An 18596-nucleotide genomic window follows, 5' to 3' on the forward strand; every position below is an offset into this window, starting at 1 on the left:
AATAGCTGAAATAAAATAATGAGAGTAAGACTTTAGAGTGAAAAAAGGAGAGGAAGAGAAATAATTTGTAATACACAGTCACTAGGCTGATTCAAAGCACCAAAGTGAAACTCTCTAAGGATGTTTCACTTTTATATTGGAACTCCATATATAATTTCATAAAAATGCCAACGTGATTTTGAAAACTCAAGTCTCCTCAAGTTGCTTATACCTTAGACAAAGTGATCAATGTAATTCAGAGTAAATTTGACTTTGTTTTTTAGTGATGGGAGCATTTCTTAAAAAGTATCAAATCTAACATTTCCATCTTGCAGAAAGCACCAAACCTAGTTAATTTTCTCATGAAAGGAACTTTCTGGATATACAAAGCTACAGATTTAACTAGGTCTAATACACACATGAATGATCCTTTGGCAAGGTCCCCCTTCCTCTCTCGACCCCTACCCTAACATGGGTTGCAAGCAGCAGAGGAGATAAAGGGGAAACAGCTGATCTCCTCTGTGTTTCTCTAATCCATTTCAATTCACCTCTTAATTCAATATAAATCACTACAGGAAAGAAAGCTGGGAGGAACCCACTTCCCTAAATCAAGTTCCCTTCCTGTATTTTACTAGGTAGTTGCAATACCTGATTCTTACCAAAATAACATTCTCTAGATCTTATTGACATCTTTAACAAAAATCCATCTTGTTGAGTCTTGTCTTTTCAAAACTCGACTCTAGAGCAGAAATTGCAAAACTAGTGATTCTTGCCATTATATATTGTCATAAGTGATGGGATTGTATTTTTACTTTAATTTTGTTTTAAATTGATTTAGCTGTCTACACTTCAAAATAAACAGGCTTTTACATTGAAATCCGTATTTCTTAGTTCTTTTGAGAAATGTGAATGTCTGTCAACACTAGGCCTGCATTCGTGCACAGTAATAATTGACTGGGGGTGAGTTGAGGCCAACCTCTTTAGACTGGGTGTATACTCATTACTTCACCACAGCCTCAAGCTGCTGAACCCTTTCTTTCACTCATTACTTCTTTGTAACCTACTGTAACCATTTGAATTTTCTGTCTCTACCTTAGGGCTGAGAGGAGGCTGAGTGATAGGGAGCGGCAACTCTAAATGCATTTTAAAGATTAGGAAGAATATTCCTAATAAAATGCCCTTCGATTCTATACTTCTAATAGAAACTCAATAACATATTGAGGATTAAGTAAGGAAGCTAACTAGTATATACAACACTGGTTAAAAGACAAAAGGGTTCCAAACAATCAACCTACAAATGGACTACTTGTACTTTCTCATTAGAAGATGATAACTGATTTTCGTAGGTCTGGTGTCCTGGGCTAATCACTAAGCAATAGGTAAGCAGTTACTTAAGAGTTAGAAAGAATGACTGCATGCAGATTTTACAGGCAGAAGTGTGGGCTTCCCAGCTCTCTGCTTCTCTAATTAAGGAAGGTGGAATAAGAAGAAATCTAATCAACTCAGAATTTTTGCAGCCTGATGTACTCAATAGCAGGTCTTTTGCCCAAAAGCGTTCAGAAAGGTTTCTCTTCTCTTCATTTAAATAATTAAACATAAAACTTGGGCTCACTTTCTACTTTTAAATTTATTATGCTACCTTATCCCTTTAATCTCTGGCATTGATAGAACTGAGCTGATATCTACTCTTCCATATATTAGCTGTGTGATCTTAAGTGAGTTACTTAATTTCTCTCAGCTAGGGTTTCCTTATCAGCAAAATGGTAATAATAGTATTTATCTCCATCATTGTGAGCATTGATATAATGAGGTAATGAGTGTAACGTCCTTTGCATGATTTTGGCACAGATTACTAAATATTTTATTTATTTTCCTTTACTTTCTTCCCTTTACTTTTTATTATTTTAAAAGTTATTTTCATCCTATAAAAGCCATAAAATAACCACTCCTGCAATATGTCTAGTTAACTAGCCTCTTCCATTCACCATCAAATTACATACATGTATGAAACAAATAAAATAACTCTCTCCGCTGGTTTTTAGAAACTTGAATATCAGGAATGGAGAAAATTATTTTAATCTCACATCCTCCATTTATAATTCCAAAATTCAGTGACTTATTAAAAGCACTTCAGCATGGGAGTAGAACTTACTCATTTTAAAACACAAAAGACAAAAATGGAACGAGGCTTTAAACAGTAGGGTTCTGTATATATAAGCCCTAAAGAGCACATTGTAGGGACTCATTATGCTTGTGTTTAATTGAGTGAAATAGTGAATTGATTAAAAAGAACAGATCATCCCCAAAGTGCATTATCAGGCTGATGATTAAAACAAAGTTTGGTTTCAAGACTGGGATTATTCTTCAGCTAGTTGTCAATTAGCATGTTTGCTTGTTACCTCTTGACCAAATACCATGTTGGAGATCAATCTGGGGAAGTTTTCAAGTTCAGAGAAGTTTCACACACCAATTAATTGTATATCAAAACTTTGGGCTGGGCACAGTGGCTCACGCCTGTAATCCCAACACTTTGGGAAGTTGAGGCAGGCAGATCACCTTAAGTCAAGAGTTTGAGGCCAGCCTGGTCAACATGGTGAAACTCCGTCTCTACTAAAAATACAAAAATTAGCCGTGCGCGGTGGCAGGCACCTGTAATCCCAGCTATTTGGGAGGCTGAGGCAGGAGAATCTCTTGAATCTAGGAGGCAGAGGTTGCTGTGAGCTGAGATCACATCACCGCACTCCAGCCTGGGCAACAGAGGGTGAGACTCGTCTCAAATAAACAAACGACAACAAAAGAACCTTGGGTACATAATTTTAGCAGAGGATTTTGCATATGACAACTTTTGACCTGTTAATGTTGCTGAAAAACAATTCTATCTAAAATTGAAAGTTGGATACAAGGGTCCAACAACTATATACATTTGAAAATTACCTTAAGTGAAATTTTCAAAAGGAAAATTTGTCAGAGGTATCTGAAGATTCAGGTGATCTCTTTTCAGGCAAGATTTTTGGAAAAAAAAAAATTAGAGAGGAAAGGGGAAACAAATGTTTCCTGAACGATGATGTCCACATTGTGTGGCATTTGGTACTTTAATGCGTTGGTATTCATAGGATCCTACTTTCTTCATGTTGCAGTGGAGCATCTCTTTTACAACGCAGAAATAAGAGCTATTAAATGTTTTTCCTAAAACACCTCGCCAGGATTCAAACCCAAGTCTGTCTCCATATTTCATACGTTACTCAATAAATCATGTTGTTACGCACATTTCAAGATTTTCTATGGGGTTAATAGATGTTCATTTATTCAATAATTCATTCAATATTTATTGAACACTGCACTTACTAAATGTCAGACTAGGAAACAAAAACAAAGGTTCTAGACAGTATGTCCAGGGTCCAGCACAGTATATGGTCACAATAGGCTTTAAAGACATATGTATTAAATAAATGAATAAAGACACTTCTGCTCTCAACTTGCTCATTATCTACCTAGAACTGCACTGTCTGATATCTGGCCACCAGCCATGTGGCTACTGAGCACTTAAAATGTGGCCAGGGTAGATTAAGATGGGCTTTAAATATAAAATATACATCCCAGATTTTAAGTCTTAGCATAAAAAGAAATATAAAATATCTCATTAATGGCTTTTATATTGATTTGATTTATATTGAAATTACAGTGTTTGGGGTATATTGAATTAAATGAAACATATTAAAATCAGTTTACCTGTTTAGTTTTTTACTCTTTTTAGTGTGAATCCTAGAAAATTTAAAACTATACATGTAATTTCTTTCAATTCTTATTGGCCAGCCTTAACCTAGTGCTGTTAAGTCCTGGGGCACTTGCTTTTCTGTTTCAAGTTCATTATTAAAAGTAGTTCTATTCTCTCTCTTTTATGTATGATAATAAGTTAGGTTTTAAATGCAGTTTATTTTAAATGCAATCTATGTTTGTGAGATTAGAATCCATTGTTAGAGGTTAGAAATTTTTGTATTCAGATGCAAAACAGTCCGTACACAGGCTCTACTAAAATATGACTTCCCTTTAGTCCCTTTCCTGATGAGAAGCTACCACAGTTCTCCAAATATATTACTGACAGCTATACAAGATGAAGTCTAACCTGTGCAGCCTGATAATCAAATATTTAAGGCTATTCAACTGCATCTATCCCATCTCATGCTCCTGCCAACTTAGCTATCTAGATTTCCTTTTTACAGTATTCCTGGAACACAGGAATGAGCATTGTGCCTTTATTCATGCTGTTATCTCTACTTGGAGTTCTTTTAAAACATAATCCAATGACTGCCTAGTTTTTAAGGTTCAACTTATTGTTTACTTCTTGCCAAATTCCCAAACTACTATAATTCCATGTAGTTTTCTCTTTTCTCTGAATTCTAAGACACTAATATTCCATTTAAAAATATCTATACTTGACTGTGGGAAGGCTCTTACTTTTCTATAAATGAATCATTACCCTTTTCTTCTATTCCAAACACTGTCAGTGGAAAATGCATACAGAAATCACTGCAACATAGAAAGGAACTCACTGTACATTCAGGTTAGGCTTTTAAGGGTCATGTTCAGCCACATCTTTCTAACAGTAAAAGGAATAAGATGCTGAGCAGTTTATAAGCCAGGGAGTGGGCAGTCACACCGGTGTGCTCTGTTCTACATAAGTAAAAGCATTCCTGACTATAGCATCCCTTCCCTACCAAAACAGGAGAGTTGCCAAGATGCTCACTTAGAACAGTTGTTGGTTTGTGTACAAGTGTTAAGTATGGGTTTGTTCTTTTTCTTTTACATCTTTTTGAGGGAAAGAAGAAGGAAGAATGGAAGGGGACTGTAAAAGCTGTATTTATTTATAATCAAACATATCCTTATTTGATAACAGATGACCAATTAAAGCAATGTGTGAAACTTGAGCAGCATTCTGTCAAAAAGCAAAGAAATTAGTAGAGCTCATAGCAATCAGCACTTCTTGCAAACAGCAAGAGTCCCCTCTAAAACCTTCTGTCTTGGCACTGGGGCTTTGCTAAATCTGGCTCACCATTTTGCGAGTGGGGACAATCATCTTTGTAGGTGGTAGGGAAGTATTATAATTAAATGTCCACCCACTTTTTCCTTTCTGATGAAAGGCTCCCATGAAACTTACTAAAATAAGGTGCATAAAGATAGATGAATTTTTGATGAGTAAGTCGAAGCACCAACAAACCTGGCTTTCCAAATAGGGAAAATTCTTCAATTTATAGAGAAATTTCAGGCCTAGATCATTAATACCATCATATTTAATGATAACTAACATGATAAAATCCATAGGGTCTCTGGAGATGTCACTGTTTTTGTTGGTAGTGATTGTAGTGTTCAGCATGAACTGACTTGTAGAAAACAAATAGAATTCAAAAACGAGAGTGAAATTTTCAAAATTGATTTTAGAGAAATATTAAATGATAGCCATTTAATCATAATAGCCTTTATAATAATAAATAATGAATTTATTAAATGTAATGGCATTCCTCCGAATAATAGTTATGTTATCACATTAGGTTTAGAAACTACATCTCTGAGATAGCAAATGGCTTGAAAGATGTTGTTGAATTGTCAGAAACTTTTTATGAGGGAACTCTGGAATAGAGTCTATAGTGTCTGCTTTTGATAATTAATGGTAATGGCATTTACTAAAATTACTGTGAAGAATTAATTTTAAGTACTTATATGCAGTAGACTAGGGAACTTCTCTGCTTAGTAACTGAGCTCAGACATATATTTCAAGTTCAGTTACTAGAATCCACAAAGTCAATATTTTAGAAAGAAAAAGAAGTTAAAATTAATTGGTACTATAAATGTTTTCCTTCATTCAATATGGATTTATTGGGCATGAGCTGTATAGACTTTGCTATCAGAGAAGCCTCAAAGCAATAATCCTCTCTAGAACTAATGAATATTTTTATCTGTAAACTAAATTTCATATTTTTATCTTCCTATTCAATAGATTTTATTGGAGGAAACCAGTAGAGATAATGGTGCTCTAAGTCACCAACAAGGTGAGATCAAAGTACTGGGGAGCATATGAACACATATGTCATTAATTGAACACCTTTGTCATTCATTGCTAATCACTATGTGAAGATGACTTTTAAAATACTCCTGACTACTTCTTATCCTTCCCTACTGTGGTTCTGTGGATCCAAGAACACAGAGTAACTTGGATGCTCAAAGTAGGAAAAGTTTGCATAATAGGTACTCAGTTCAGCATAACCAAGACAAAATTAGCCACAAAGTTCTAGATTCTCTAGTTACTGGCACTACCCAGGGTTTTATAACCATCATTACCCATGATCATTTTATACTAAACTACAATAATAGATGTGGTGACGCATCTGAGGTCTCCTCCTGTATTATTAGTATAGCGGGACACCTCAGATGTGTCACCACCAGAGAACAGGCATGTTCAGACCAAATTCATCGGCCACTGTCCTCCTCATTTCTGTTGTTTTTTTTCCAAATTCCCCAGATCTTTTTGTTTTTCAGATTATTACCCACATAATTTTTCAATATTTCATTTTCTGCTTTGTGTTTAGTCCTACTTTTTACGATCTTTTTGTCAAAGTTTCACGTTAACCATTATTTAAAGAGTTCCTTTAACAGTGTGGAGGTTTTCTTCAAAGATTTGATAGAGATCTTTAAAAATGGGCTTTTTTTCTCATTTAAGTCTTATTTCAACACGTTCATTGATTTTAGATTTCTCTGACAAACATGGCTGAGGTATCAAAACCCAGACATGTTGATAACAGCTTTTTTCTCCAAGTCAGTTAGAATATAAGACTTTCTGTCCTGCTACGTCAAATTGCCCAACTAGGGAATAAGATGAGTGTATGTGCATGTCTTTGGGGTGGGGTGGCAGGGAGCAAGGAAGTGGGGGATTGTTAAACAGTCTATACAAGGAGAACTCACATTGTCCTCCGAAACTGATATATTTAGGCTCTCCTATTTTCCAGGAGTCTATCATAGACACTTCTGTCTCAATGTTTGTAGTAAATTAATGAATTAATGATGATTTTCTCTGTTGCTTTGGTTAGGAATATCCTTTCAAAAAAAGACTTTTCTGGGAGATAAATGCAGTACTGTTTTTTCTTCTTCATGAGATAGACACACACACACACACACACACACACACAGAGCGAGAGAGAGAGAGAGAGAGAGAGAAACAACCTAGTGTGCAAGCAGTATGCCTAAAAATCATTTTCATTTTCTCTTGTTATAGGAAACTATAAGTCTGTAAGTCTCTTAGTTGAAAAAAAAATTTGTCACATCATAGAATTTAAGAAACTTGGAGTGACCTTAGATATTATTCTGTCTAACTTTCATTTTATAGATAAAGCAAATGAAACCCTGAGAAGAGTAGTGGCCACAAATACTTTGCTATTCCTTCTATTGAGAAATGCAATCTCACTGCCCCCTTTTCCTGTGTCTGGGCAGGCTCTGTAATTGGTTTGACCAATAGAATACAAATGACAACTTCAACTTCCTATTTCTTGCTTGCATTTGGGACTTCTCATCTAAGAACCCAACCACCATACTGTGAAAAGCTGAAGCTACATGAAGAAGCCAATGATTGATGCACCAGTCGACAACCACAGCTAAGCCCCCAGCTGACAGTTAACATGCACTTTCAGTCATGTGAATATGCCATTTAGCATGTCCGGACCAGGCCAACCTTTGGCAGGCTCCATTCCCTGCCAGTATCTGACAGCAATCACATGAGAAACCTTAAGCAAAATTTGCCCAGCTCTTCCTAGTTAACCCATAGATTAGTGAGAGATAACAAATAGTTGGTTTAAGCCATTAAATTTCAGGATGGTTTGTTATATAGTAAAAGCTCATTGGAAATGAAAGTGACTTAGACCAAAGCTTCTAAGCATTACCAGAGTGAAAACCAGAACTCATATATCATCCCAAACCTCGTATAATCTCATTATCTCATTATAATGTGTTAAGGTAACATGTTGAGTTAAATGAGATCCAGTTTCAGTCTCCCAATAGTTCATAATTCCAAAATAGTGTATTCTTTTAAAACTCACATGGAATGCAGAATTTCCAAAATTCTTAAACTTTAAAATTAATTCTTAGAGCTGTGTCTACCTAACAGTAAGCCATCATTTGGTATAAGGTAGCACTCCCAAGTGTTCCTCGAAGGTAGTGTCTTAGTAATGTACCATGAAAGAAAGAGAGATAAGTAGATTTAATTTGTGTAAATTAAATTAAAGAGGTCTCTTTGCTTCAGGATTTTTCAAGAATGTAAATTTTCCAAGAGGAGCTATAGATAGTCCTTTTTTTCCTAAAATTGTTTGACCAGGGCACCTTTCTTCATCAAAAAACTAAATTGAGAAATAGGAAGAGGAATTCAATTGTGTCAGCATAAACCAAGTTTTGCTTTCAGAGGATTTCATAAAAAGAAGTTGTTTTCATAATTCAGTTGTCTTCAGCTTAGAGAATACATTTTTAGATAACACTTTTATGACTGTCAGGGACTATGCTTAGTTATGTTTTTTACAACCTGTTCCCATTGCTTTCCCCCCTTACTTTTAGCATTCTTTTCTGTGTACAGTTAATAAATCTTTCTGGAATGTGTAGATGAAGGAATAAATAAAAGCGGATAAATAATAAATAATTCAATTAATTAAAAATTATCCTGAAATGTTTCATTAACAATGTCAATGACTATGAATGGGCCCAAAGGTTTTTGAGCCAACCCCTCATTTAGTTTAATAACCTGGAAATTAGCTCCAACTCTAATTAGCTTGGTTTGGGTTTTGTATCTTTATTTACATCTAAGGCCAATTGAAATGGTAACACTTACCGTATCTAACAGAGTTCTTGGGAAATTCAAAGGAGATTTCAAAGTTGGAGGTAGAACAGTTTTGGGCTACAAAAATTGCAGTAATCATGTATTCATCCATTACTTTCATTTTCTAGTTCTGGAGATTGAGATCCGGAAAGAGAGTTTATAGTGCAAATGCTAGTGGCACTGGAAACCTCCTCCCCATGGATCCACATTAAAGATGTTAGGAAAGTTCTCTTTTTCAGTAGATGTTATATTGATTGGTGTGATTCCAATTCACATCCTGATTATTAGTCAGAAGCTTTACAAGCATTTGGGCCATGAAAACATATTTTGCCACAGAATTCATGACTGGTATAGGAAGGTGTGGCGGTCAAAACATTTAATAACCCATATGGCATGGCCACTGACAACCAGAGTAGACACCAGCCATAAACGACTGGTGCAGCCATGCTCATGAGTATGAGCCATACTGAATATCATCTCAGCTCTAGCGATCTAGTAAATAACATTTCCCACTTCTTGCCACTGGTTTGTGGCCTTGTGAATGCTGTCATCTTATTTGTATTAGAAATTCCTCTATTCAGGCTGTCTCTTAAAGTATACTTCTGTTATTGATATCCATAATACAATAAGTTCTATTATCTCTCTCCTGGGAAGCTATCAGCACTTCACAGCTCCTTCAGCAATATGCTATCCTGCTACAAAAAATCATGGTGCGTTCCCATGTCTCCAGTTACCAAGCAGAGGGAATAATAGTTTTACTGTCTTCTTTTGCCCCTATGGGGACATGAGCCAATTCACTACCCCTACTTACTTATTCCTGGATCTCTCTACCCTGTATATCCTATATTCTTGTTCTGTAGTCATGCTACATAGTTAAATATGACTTGAAAGGCTGATAGAATAATGCAGCTACAAAAAGATGGCAGAGAAATAATAAAATAATATGAGATAGAGTACTTGATACTTTTAAGTCAGAATGGGAAGAAAATATTTGTAAGGATAAATCCAAGTATCTGCATTTAGCTAGTTCCTTTGTGAAGCTCTGATAAAATATGCATTAAAAAATAAGACAAGCCAATGTGGAGTGATCTATACAATTGGACATATACACCTTCATATCACCTTGACCAGACTCCGCTGTATTTGTAACATGGTGTCAAAAGTTTTTATTTGGGTACAATTCAACCATAAATGGAGAATGGGAGCCTCATTCTCCCAGACTTTAGTGAGTTACAGTTCTAGCATGCTTACCTCTACAAGCCTGCTGGTGTGTTCATGAAATATCGCAGCATATTCTTTTATTTCCTTCTCCCGGCCATTCTTAGCAGCTTCAATGAGGACCAAAAGTGGGACTGTCGTATCCAAGAAAGAGTCTGACACATGATCTATAATAGCCTTGCGGAGCTGAGAAGAAATGAAAAATTCAGGTGGTTGTTTTTTTTTTTTTTTTTTTTTCCCAGGAAATAGTTCACTGTTTCCTTTTCTTACAATCTTAGTAGTTGCACAACTCATTTTATTCATTTTTGCCCAATTCCTAAAATCACAATATTTAAGGATATAAAAAATGTCCCTTAAGAAACTAAAAAACAAAATATCCAGCCAAAAATAAAAAATAAAAATCGTCTAGCAATAGTTCCTTTCCTCTCAAAAGTAATTTTTCTTAAGTTATTTAACCTGGAAGTCAGATTAAAAATGGCAATACTTTCTTTGTTGCTCAAAGAAATTATGCTATTAGAATATGTACGCATGTGTATAAATAACATTGTACATCTTGTATTTTCATAATTACAAGTTATAGAATGTTTTCTACCTTGTTGGAGGAGCTGATGATAAATTTTGATTAGCTAAATTGTATACTTCATGGTAATTAAGCCAAGTTAGATCACCGATTATGCCAGTTGATAACAGGTTAATAGAGCAGGAAGAATAATAAATGAGTTTGATGTCCAATTTTCCCCATTTGCATTAACTGTTCTTGTCCTCACACCTTAAATTATGAAACAACTATAACATTCTGCTACAATTAAATTAGATTACATGTAAGCTTATTAATGACAATTAGGCAATTACTCTAGTCAGTAGATATTTTCTGAGATTTAAAACTGCATTGAAAAATTAATTCATTGTATTTATATAATATCAAGTCTTTAAAGATCATAATATCAGGCGGGGCACAGTGGCTCATGACTGTAACCTCAGACTTTGGGAGGCCAAGGCAGGAGAATCACAAGGTCAGGAGTTCAAGAACAGCTTGGCCAACATGGTGAAACCCCGTCTATACTAAAAATAAAAAAAATTGGCTGGGCATAGTGGCAGGCACCTGTACTCCCAGCTACTCGGGTGGCTGAGTCAGGAAAATCGCTTGAACCCAGGAGGAAGGGGTTGCAGTGAGCTGAGATCACACCACTGCGTTCTAGCCTGGGCGACAGAGTGAGACTCCATCCCCCGCCCCGCACCAAAAAAAATCATAATATCCTGAAATGTTTCACGAACAATGTCAACAACTATGAATGGGCCCAAAGGTTTTTGAGTCAACCCCTTCATTTAGTTTAATAACCTCTGTACAATAAAACAAAAAAATAAATAGCTATCAGACAGAAAAATGTAATTTTTCTGTGAAAATTATATTTTAGAGTTTTTTTTAAGCCAATAGATACTTAGTCTAGTTTTAGATTACTTGGGAATGAATGGTAATACATTTTTGGGGAGCTGAATGATAAAGCTACATAGAAAGTACTGTCTTCTATCATGATCATAGAATAATAAATTCGTAATAATTGTAGGTTTCTGGAAGAAAAATACCTCCGCCCAAAATGGTGAGCTTGCTCAGAAGCATTGTAAAAATTTTCTGACTATCAACAATTTAAGAAAGGCTTCAGGAAGATCCCCAAGGAAGGATTCTGCTTAGTATGCAGAAAGGCAAATTACTAGTGGCAACTAATTAATATTTACTGAGCACTTATTAGGACAAAGTATAGAGTGCTAAGGGGTTACAAGGCAAAGGGAAGACTTTAACTGAATGAATAATGTGTTTGCTCTCTATAGGAAGTACACCAGCGAAGTCAGGCATAAGGTCACTAATTTATTTGAGCTGGGAACTACAGGTTGTGTAAGTTTCAGACACTGAAAAGAAAAGTAGAGATTCCTTCTAATTTCTCAGAGTGGGGGCATTTTTTAATGATTGTCCTCCCCTTTATTCTTTCTTTCATTGATAATTGGGACATGTAGATTATTCTTTTCTTCTTTCATTCTGATTGAGACATGTAGAAGGAAAGCTCAGATGAAATCTACACTAGAGATATGCCATGAAGGGCCAGCATATGGGAACTAACTCAAGCAGAGAGTGCGGATGAGACCATATAGAGTGAGGAGACCCATGAAGGACCTCTTAGGAAACACTACCATTTACAGGAGTCATGCAGATTAAAGAGTAGGGCCTAAAAAGAGACTGAGAAAGCAGCCAAGAAACAAAGAGACAAATTACCAACAACTAAAAGACAAACTTTCAGATATATCTCTGTGTTAATGCTCTTCAAATGTAGTTATCCTACCAAACATAACCATAATATTCACATCATGGACTGGTTAAATCTTCTCTTCTGTGTAAATGATTTCATTCAATACAGAAAATATTTCTGGAAACCATTTTCTCATCTTTCTACCAAGAGAAAGGTATTGAAGGAAATGTTAAGATGGAAATTCATGATCCCTTATAATCTAGTAGAAGAGTGAATATTACAATAATACATTAAACATTACAATAAAGAAAAACTCAGATAGGAACAGCTCCAGTCTCCAACTCTGGCGACACAGAAGACTGGTGATTTCTGCATTTTCAACTGAGGTGCCGGGTTCATCTCACTGGGGAATGCCCGGACGGTGAGGTGCTGGTCAGCTGCTTTGCAGCCCGACCAGCGAGAGCGCTGAGCAAGTGGTATTGCCTCCTGGGAAGCGCAAGGGGAAGGGAATCCCTTTTTCTAGCCAGGAACTGAGACACACAACACCTGAAAATCGGGTAACTCCACCCCAATATTGCACTTTTAAGCAAACAGGCACACCAGGAGATCATATCCCACACCTGGCGGGAGGGATCCCACGCCCACAGGCCTCCCACCATTGCCCCAGTACAGCAGTCCTGTGATCTGGCGGCAAGGCAGCTTAGCGAGGCTGGGGGAGGCGCCATTGCTGAGGCTTAAGAAGTAGGTAAACAAAGCTGCTGGGAGGCTCCAGCTGGGTGGAGCTCACAGCAGCTCAAGAAGCTACACCTGTCTCACCAGACTCCCACCTCTGGGGACAGCGCGCACAGCTACACAACAAGCTTAACAACAACAACAACAAAAGCTTGTGAAACCTCTGCAGACACAAACGACTCTGTCTGACAGCTTTGAGAGAGGAGCAGTGGATCTCCCAACACGGAGGTTGAGATCTGAGAAGGGACAGACTCCTGCTCAAGCGGGTCCCTGACCCTGAGTAGCTAACTGGGAGACATCCCCACTAGGGCAGTCTGACACCCCCACACTCACAAGGTGGGGTACACCCCTGAGAGGAAGCTTCCAAGCAAGAATCAGACAGGTACACTCTTTGTTCAGAAATATTCTATCTTCTGCAGCCTCTGCTGCTGATACCCAGGGAAACAGGGTCTGGAGTGGACCTCCGGCAATCTCCAACAGACCTACAGCTGAGGTCTGGCTGTTACAAGGAAAACTATCAAACAGGAAGGACACCTACACCCAAAACCCCAATGCATTTTATCACACCATCATCAAAGACCAGAGGCAGATAAAACCACAAGATGGGGAAAAAGCAGGGCAGAAAAGCTGGAAATTCAAAAATAAGAGCTCATCTCGGCCAAAGGAGGCGCCCGGCTGCATCGCCAGCAACGGATCAAAGCTGGACTGAGAATAATGACTTTGACAGGGCCAGAGAGAAGAAGGCTTCAGTCCATCAAATTTCTCAGAGATAAGGAGGAATTACGTACCCAGCGCAAAGAAACTAAAATCTTGAAAAAAAAAGTGGAAGAATTGATGGCTAGAGTAATTAATGCAAGAAGGTCCTAAACAGAAATGAAAGAGATGAAAACCATGACCGCGAGAAATCATTGACAAATGCACAAGCTTCAGTAACCGACTCGATCAACTGGAAGAGAAAGGTATCGGTGATTGAGGATCAAATGAATGAAATGAAGCTGAGAAGAGAGAAACAAAAAGAAAAAGAAAGAAAGAAATGACAAAGCCTGCAAGAAGTATGGTTATGTAAAAAGACCAAATCTACATCTGATTGGGGTGCCTGAAAGTGAGGGGAAAATGGAACTAGAAGTTGGAAAACACTCTTCAGGATATCATCAGGAGAACCCCAACCCTAGTAGGGCAGGCCAACATTCAAATCCAGGAAATACAGAGAACGCCACAAAGATACTCCTCGAGGAGAAGAGCAACTCAAGACACAGATTCACCAAAGTTGAAATGAAGGAAAAATCTTAAGGAGGCGAGAAAGCCCGAGGAGGGAAAGGGTCAGGTTGGTTACCCACAAAGGGAGACCCATCAGACTCACAGCAGATCTCTCGGCAGCAGAAACTCTCCAAGCCAAGAAGAGTGGGGCCAATATTCAACATTCTTAAAGAAAGAATTTTAAGCCAGAATTTCATATCAAGCTGACTAAGTTCAAGTGGGAGAAATAAAATCCTTTGATAAACTTGTCTTAGAGATTTTGTCACCACTAGGCCACCTTACAAAGAGACCCTGAAGGAAGCACTCAACATGGAAAGGAACAACCGGTACCAGCCATTGCAAAAACATGCCAAAATGTAAAGACCATCGAGGCTAGGAAGAAACTGCATCGACTAACGAGCAAAATAATAAGTTAATATCATAATGCGGGATCAAGTTCACATAACAATCTTAACCTTAAATGTGTGGACTGTCTCCAATGAAAAGACACAGACTGGCAAACTGGATAAAGAGTCAAGACCCATAGTCTGCTGTATTCCAGGAGACCCATCACAGAGACATGTACATAGGCTCAAAATAAAGGGATGGAGGAAGATTTACCAAGCAAATGGAGAACAAAAAAGCAGGGGTTGCAATACTAGTCTCACTGATAAAACAGACTTTAAACCATCAAAAAGATCAAAAGGGCCGAAGGCCATTACATAATGGTAAAGGATCAATTCAACAGGAAGAGCTAACTCTACAAATATATATGCACCCAATACAGGAGCACCCAGATTCATAAAGCAAGTCCCTTGAGACTTACAAAGAGACTTAGACTCCCATACAATAGCGGGAGACTTCAGCACTCCACTGTCAACATTAGACAGATCAACAAGACAGAAAGTGAACAAGGATATCCAGGAACTCATCTCTGCAGCAAGCAGACCTAATAGGCAGAACATCATGGGGCTCTCCACCCAAATCAACAGAATATACATTCTTCTCAGCACCACATCGTACTTACTCCAAAATTGACCATATAATTGGAGTAAAGCACTCCTCTTAAATGTACAAAGAACAGAAATTATAACAAACTGTCTCTCAGACCACAGATGCAAATCAAAACTAGAACTCAGGACTAAGAAACTCAATCAAAACCGCTCAACTTCCATGGAAACTGAACAACACCATCCCTGAATGACTACTGGGTACATCACAGAGAGCGAAGGCAGAAATAAAGATGTTCTTTGGAAACCAATGAGAAAAAAGATACAACATACCAGAATCTGGGACACATTTACAGCAGTGTGTAGAGGAAATTTATAGCACTAAATGCCCACAAGAGAAACGGGAAAGATCTAAAATTGACACTCTAACATCGCAATTAAAAGAACTAGAGAAGCAAAGAACAAACACATTCAAAACTATGAAGACAAGTAACTAAGATCAGAGCAGAACTGAAGGATAGAGACACAAAAACCCTCAAAATCAAGAAATGAATCCAGGGTTGGTTTTGAAAAAGATCAACAAAATTGACAGACCACTAGCAAGACTAATAAAAGAAGAAAAAGAGAGAGAATCAAATCGGCCTTAATTAAAAATGATAAAGGGATATCACCACCGACCCCACAGAAATACAAAAACTACCATCAAGAGGAATACTATAAACACCTCTACATGGAAATAAACTGGAAAATCTAGAAGAAATGGATAATTTCCTGGACACTTACACTCTTCAAAGACTAAACCAGGGGAAGAGAGTTGAATCCTGAATATATAGACCAATAGCGGGCTCTGAAATTGAGGCAACAATTAATAGCCACCAACCAAAAAAGTCCAGGACCAGATGGATTCACAGCTGAATTCTACCAGAGGTACAGGGAGGAGTTGGTACCATTCCTTCTGAAACTATTCCAATCCAGTAGAAAAGAGGGAATTCTCCTAACTCATTTTATGAGGCCAACATCATCCTGATACCAAAGCCCTTGAGATACAACAAAAAAAGAAATTTTTAGACCAATATCCCTGATGAACATCGTCAAAATCCTCAATAAAAATACTGGCAAACCGGATTCAACAACACATCAAAACATCACCATGATCAAAGTCAGGCTTCATCCCTGGGATGCAAGGCTGGTTCAACATTCACCAAATCAATAAACATAATCCAGCATATAAATAGAGACCAAGACAAGAACCACATGATTATCTCAATAGATGCAGAAAGGCTTTTGACAAAATTCAGCTGACCCTTCATGCTAAAAGCATCAATAAATTGGGGTATTGATGGAACGTACCTCAAAATAATAAGAGCTATTTATGACAAACCCACAGCCAATATCATACTGAGATGGGCAAAACTGGAAAAATTCCCTTTGAAAACGCTGGCACAAGACAGGATGCCTCTCTCACCACTCCCTATTCAACATAGTGTTGGAAGTTCTGGCTAGGGCAATCAGGCAAAGAGAAATCAAAGAAATTCAGTTAGGAAAGAAAGAAGTCAAATTGTCCCTGTTTGCAGATGACATGATTGTATATTTAGAAAACCCCATTGTCTCAGCCCAAAAATCTCCTTAAGCTGATAAGCAACTTCAGCAAAGTCTCAGGATGATACAAAATTAATGTGCAAAAATCACAAAGCATTCTTATACATAGTAACGAACAAACAGAGAGAGCCAAATCAGGAATGAACTTCCCATTCACAATTGCTTAAAGAGAATCAAATACCTAGGAATCCAACTGACAAGGGATGTAAAGGACCTCTTCAAGGAGACTACAAACCACTGCTCAGTGAAATAAAGAGGACACAAACAATGGAAGAACATACCATGCTCATGGATAGGAAGAATCAATATCGTGAAAATGGCCATACTGCCCAAGGTAATTTATAGATTCAATGCCATCCCCATCAAGCTACCAATTACTTTCTTCACAGAATTGGAAAAAACTTTGCTTTAAAATTTCATATGGAACCAAAAAGAGGCCGCGTCTACAAGACAGTCCCTAAGTCAAAGAACAAGCTGGAGGCATCCGCTACCTGACAAAATCTAAATCTCAAACAAGGTCAGACAGTCCTCAAATGGGGTTCTAATAAAATGGTCTTGGAAAATTGGCTAGCCATAGAGTAGAAAGCTGAAACTGGATCCTTTCCTTACTCCTTATGCGAAATTAATTTCAAGATGGATTGGGGGCTTAAATGTGTTACACCTAATACCATAAAATCCTAGGGGAAAACATGGAGTAGTACCATTCAGGACATAGGCATGAGCAAAAGACTTCATGTCTAAAACACCAAAAAGCAGCAACTAAAAAGCTAAAATTGACAAATGGGATCTGTAATTAAACTAAAAGAGCTTCTGCACAGCAAAGAAACTACCATCCAGGTGAAACAGACAACCTACAAGTGGGAGAAAATTTTGCAATCTACTTATCTGACAAAGGGCTAATATCCAGAACCTACAAAAGAACTCAAACAAATTTACAGAAAAAACAAACAACCCCATCAAAAGTGGGCAAAGGATATGAACAGACATTTCTCAAAGAAGACATTCCTTACAGCCAACAGACATATGAAAAATGCTCATCATCACTGGCCATCCAAAATGCAAATCAAAACCACAATGAGATACCATCTCACACCAGTTAGAATGGCAATCATTAAAAGTCAGGAAACAACAGGTGCTGGAAGGATGGAGAAATAAGACACTTTTACACACTGTTGGTGGGATTGTAAACTAGTTCAACCATATGGAAAACAGTATGGCGATTCCTCAAGGATCTAGAACTAGATGTGTACCATATGACCAACCAAATGTCCATTACTGAGGGATATACCCAAAAGTTATAAATTATGCTGCTATAAAGACACATGCACACATTATGTTTGTGCAGCACTATTCCTAATAGCAAAGACTTGGAATCAACCCAAATGTCCATCGGTGACAGATTGGATTAAGAAAATGTGGCACATATACACCATGGAATACTAATGCAGCCATAAAAAAGGGATGAGTTCTGCGTCCCTTTGTAGGGACATGGATGCAGCTGGAAACTCCCATCATTCTTAGCAAACTATCACAAGAACAGAAGAAACCAAACACCGCGTGTTCTCACTCATAGGGTGGGGAACTGAACAATGAGATCACTTGGACTCAGGAAGGGAACATCACACACGGGGGCCTATCATGGGGGAGGGAGGGAGGGATTGCATTGGGGAATTTATACCCTGATATACTTAAATGACGAGTTGATGGGTGCAGCAGACCAACATAGCACAAGTATACATAGGTAACAAACCTGCACGTTATGCACATGTACCCCTACAGCTTAAAGTATAATAA

The 18596-nt window shown here is 37.6% G+C and overlaps 1 protein-coding gene across 9 annotated transcripts in view; it reads right to left on the reverse strand.

The window, feature by feature from the left end:
* CTNNA3 (catenin alpha 3) overlaps nt 1-18596 on the reverse strand; it is a 1832183-nt gene that overhangs the window by 827904 nt on the left and 985683 nt on the right. For all 9 annotated transcript variants that reach the window (XM_009214841.4, XM_009214844.4, XM_009214842.4 and 6 more), the window contains one exon: nt 10079-10231. In XM_009214841.4, coding sequence (XP_009213105.3) covers nt 10079-10231 — 153 coding nt within the window. The remainder of the gene's footprint in view (nt 1-10078; nt 10232-18596) is intronic.

Source organism: Papio anubis, chromosome 11, assembly GCF_008728515.1.
Source record: "Papio anubis isolate 15944 chromosome 11, Panubis1.0, whole genome shotgun sequence".
NCBI classification, from domain to species: Eukaryota; Metazoa; Chordata; class Mammalia; order Primates; family Cercopithecidae; genus Papio; species Papio anubis.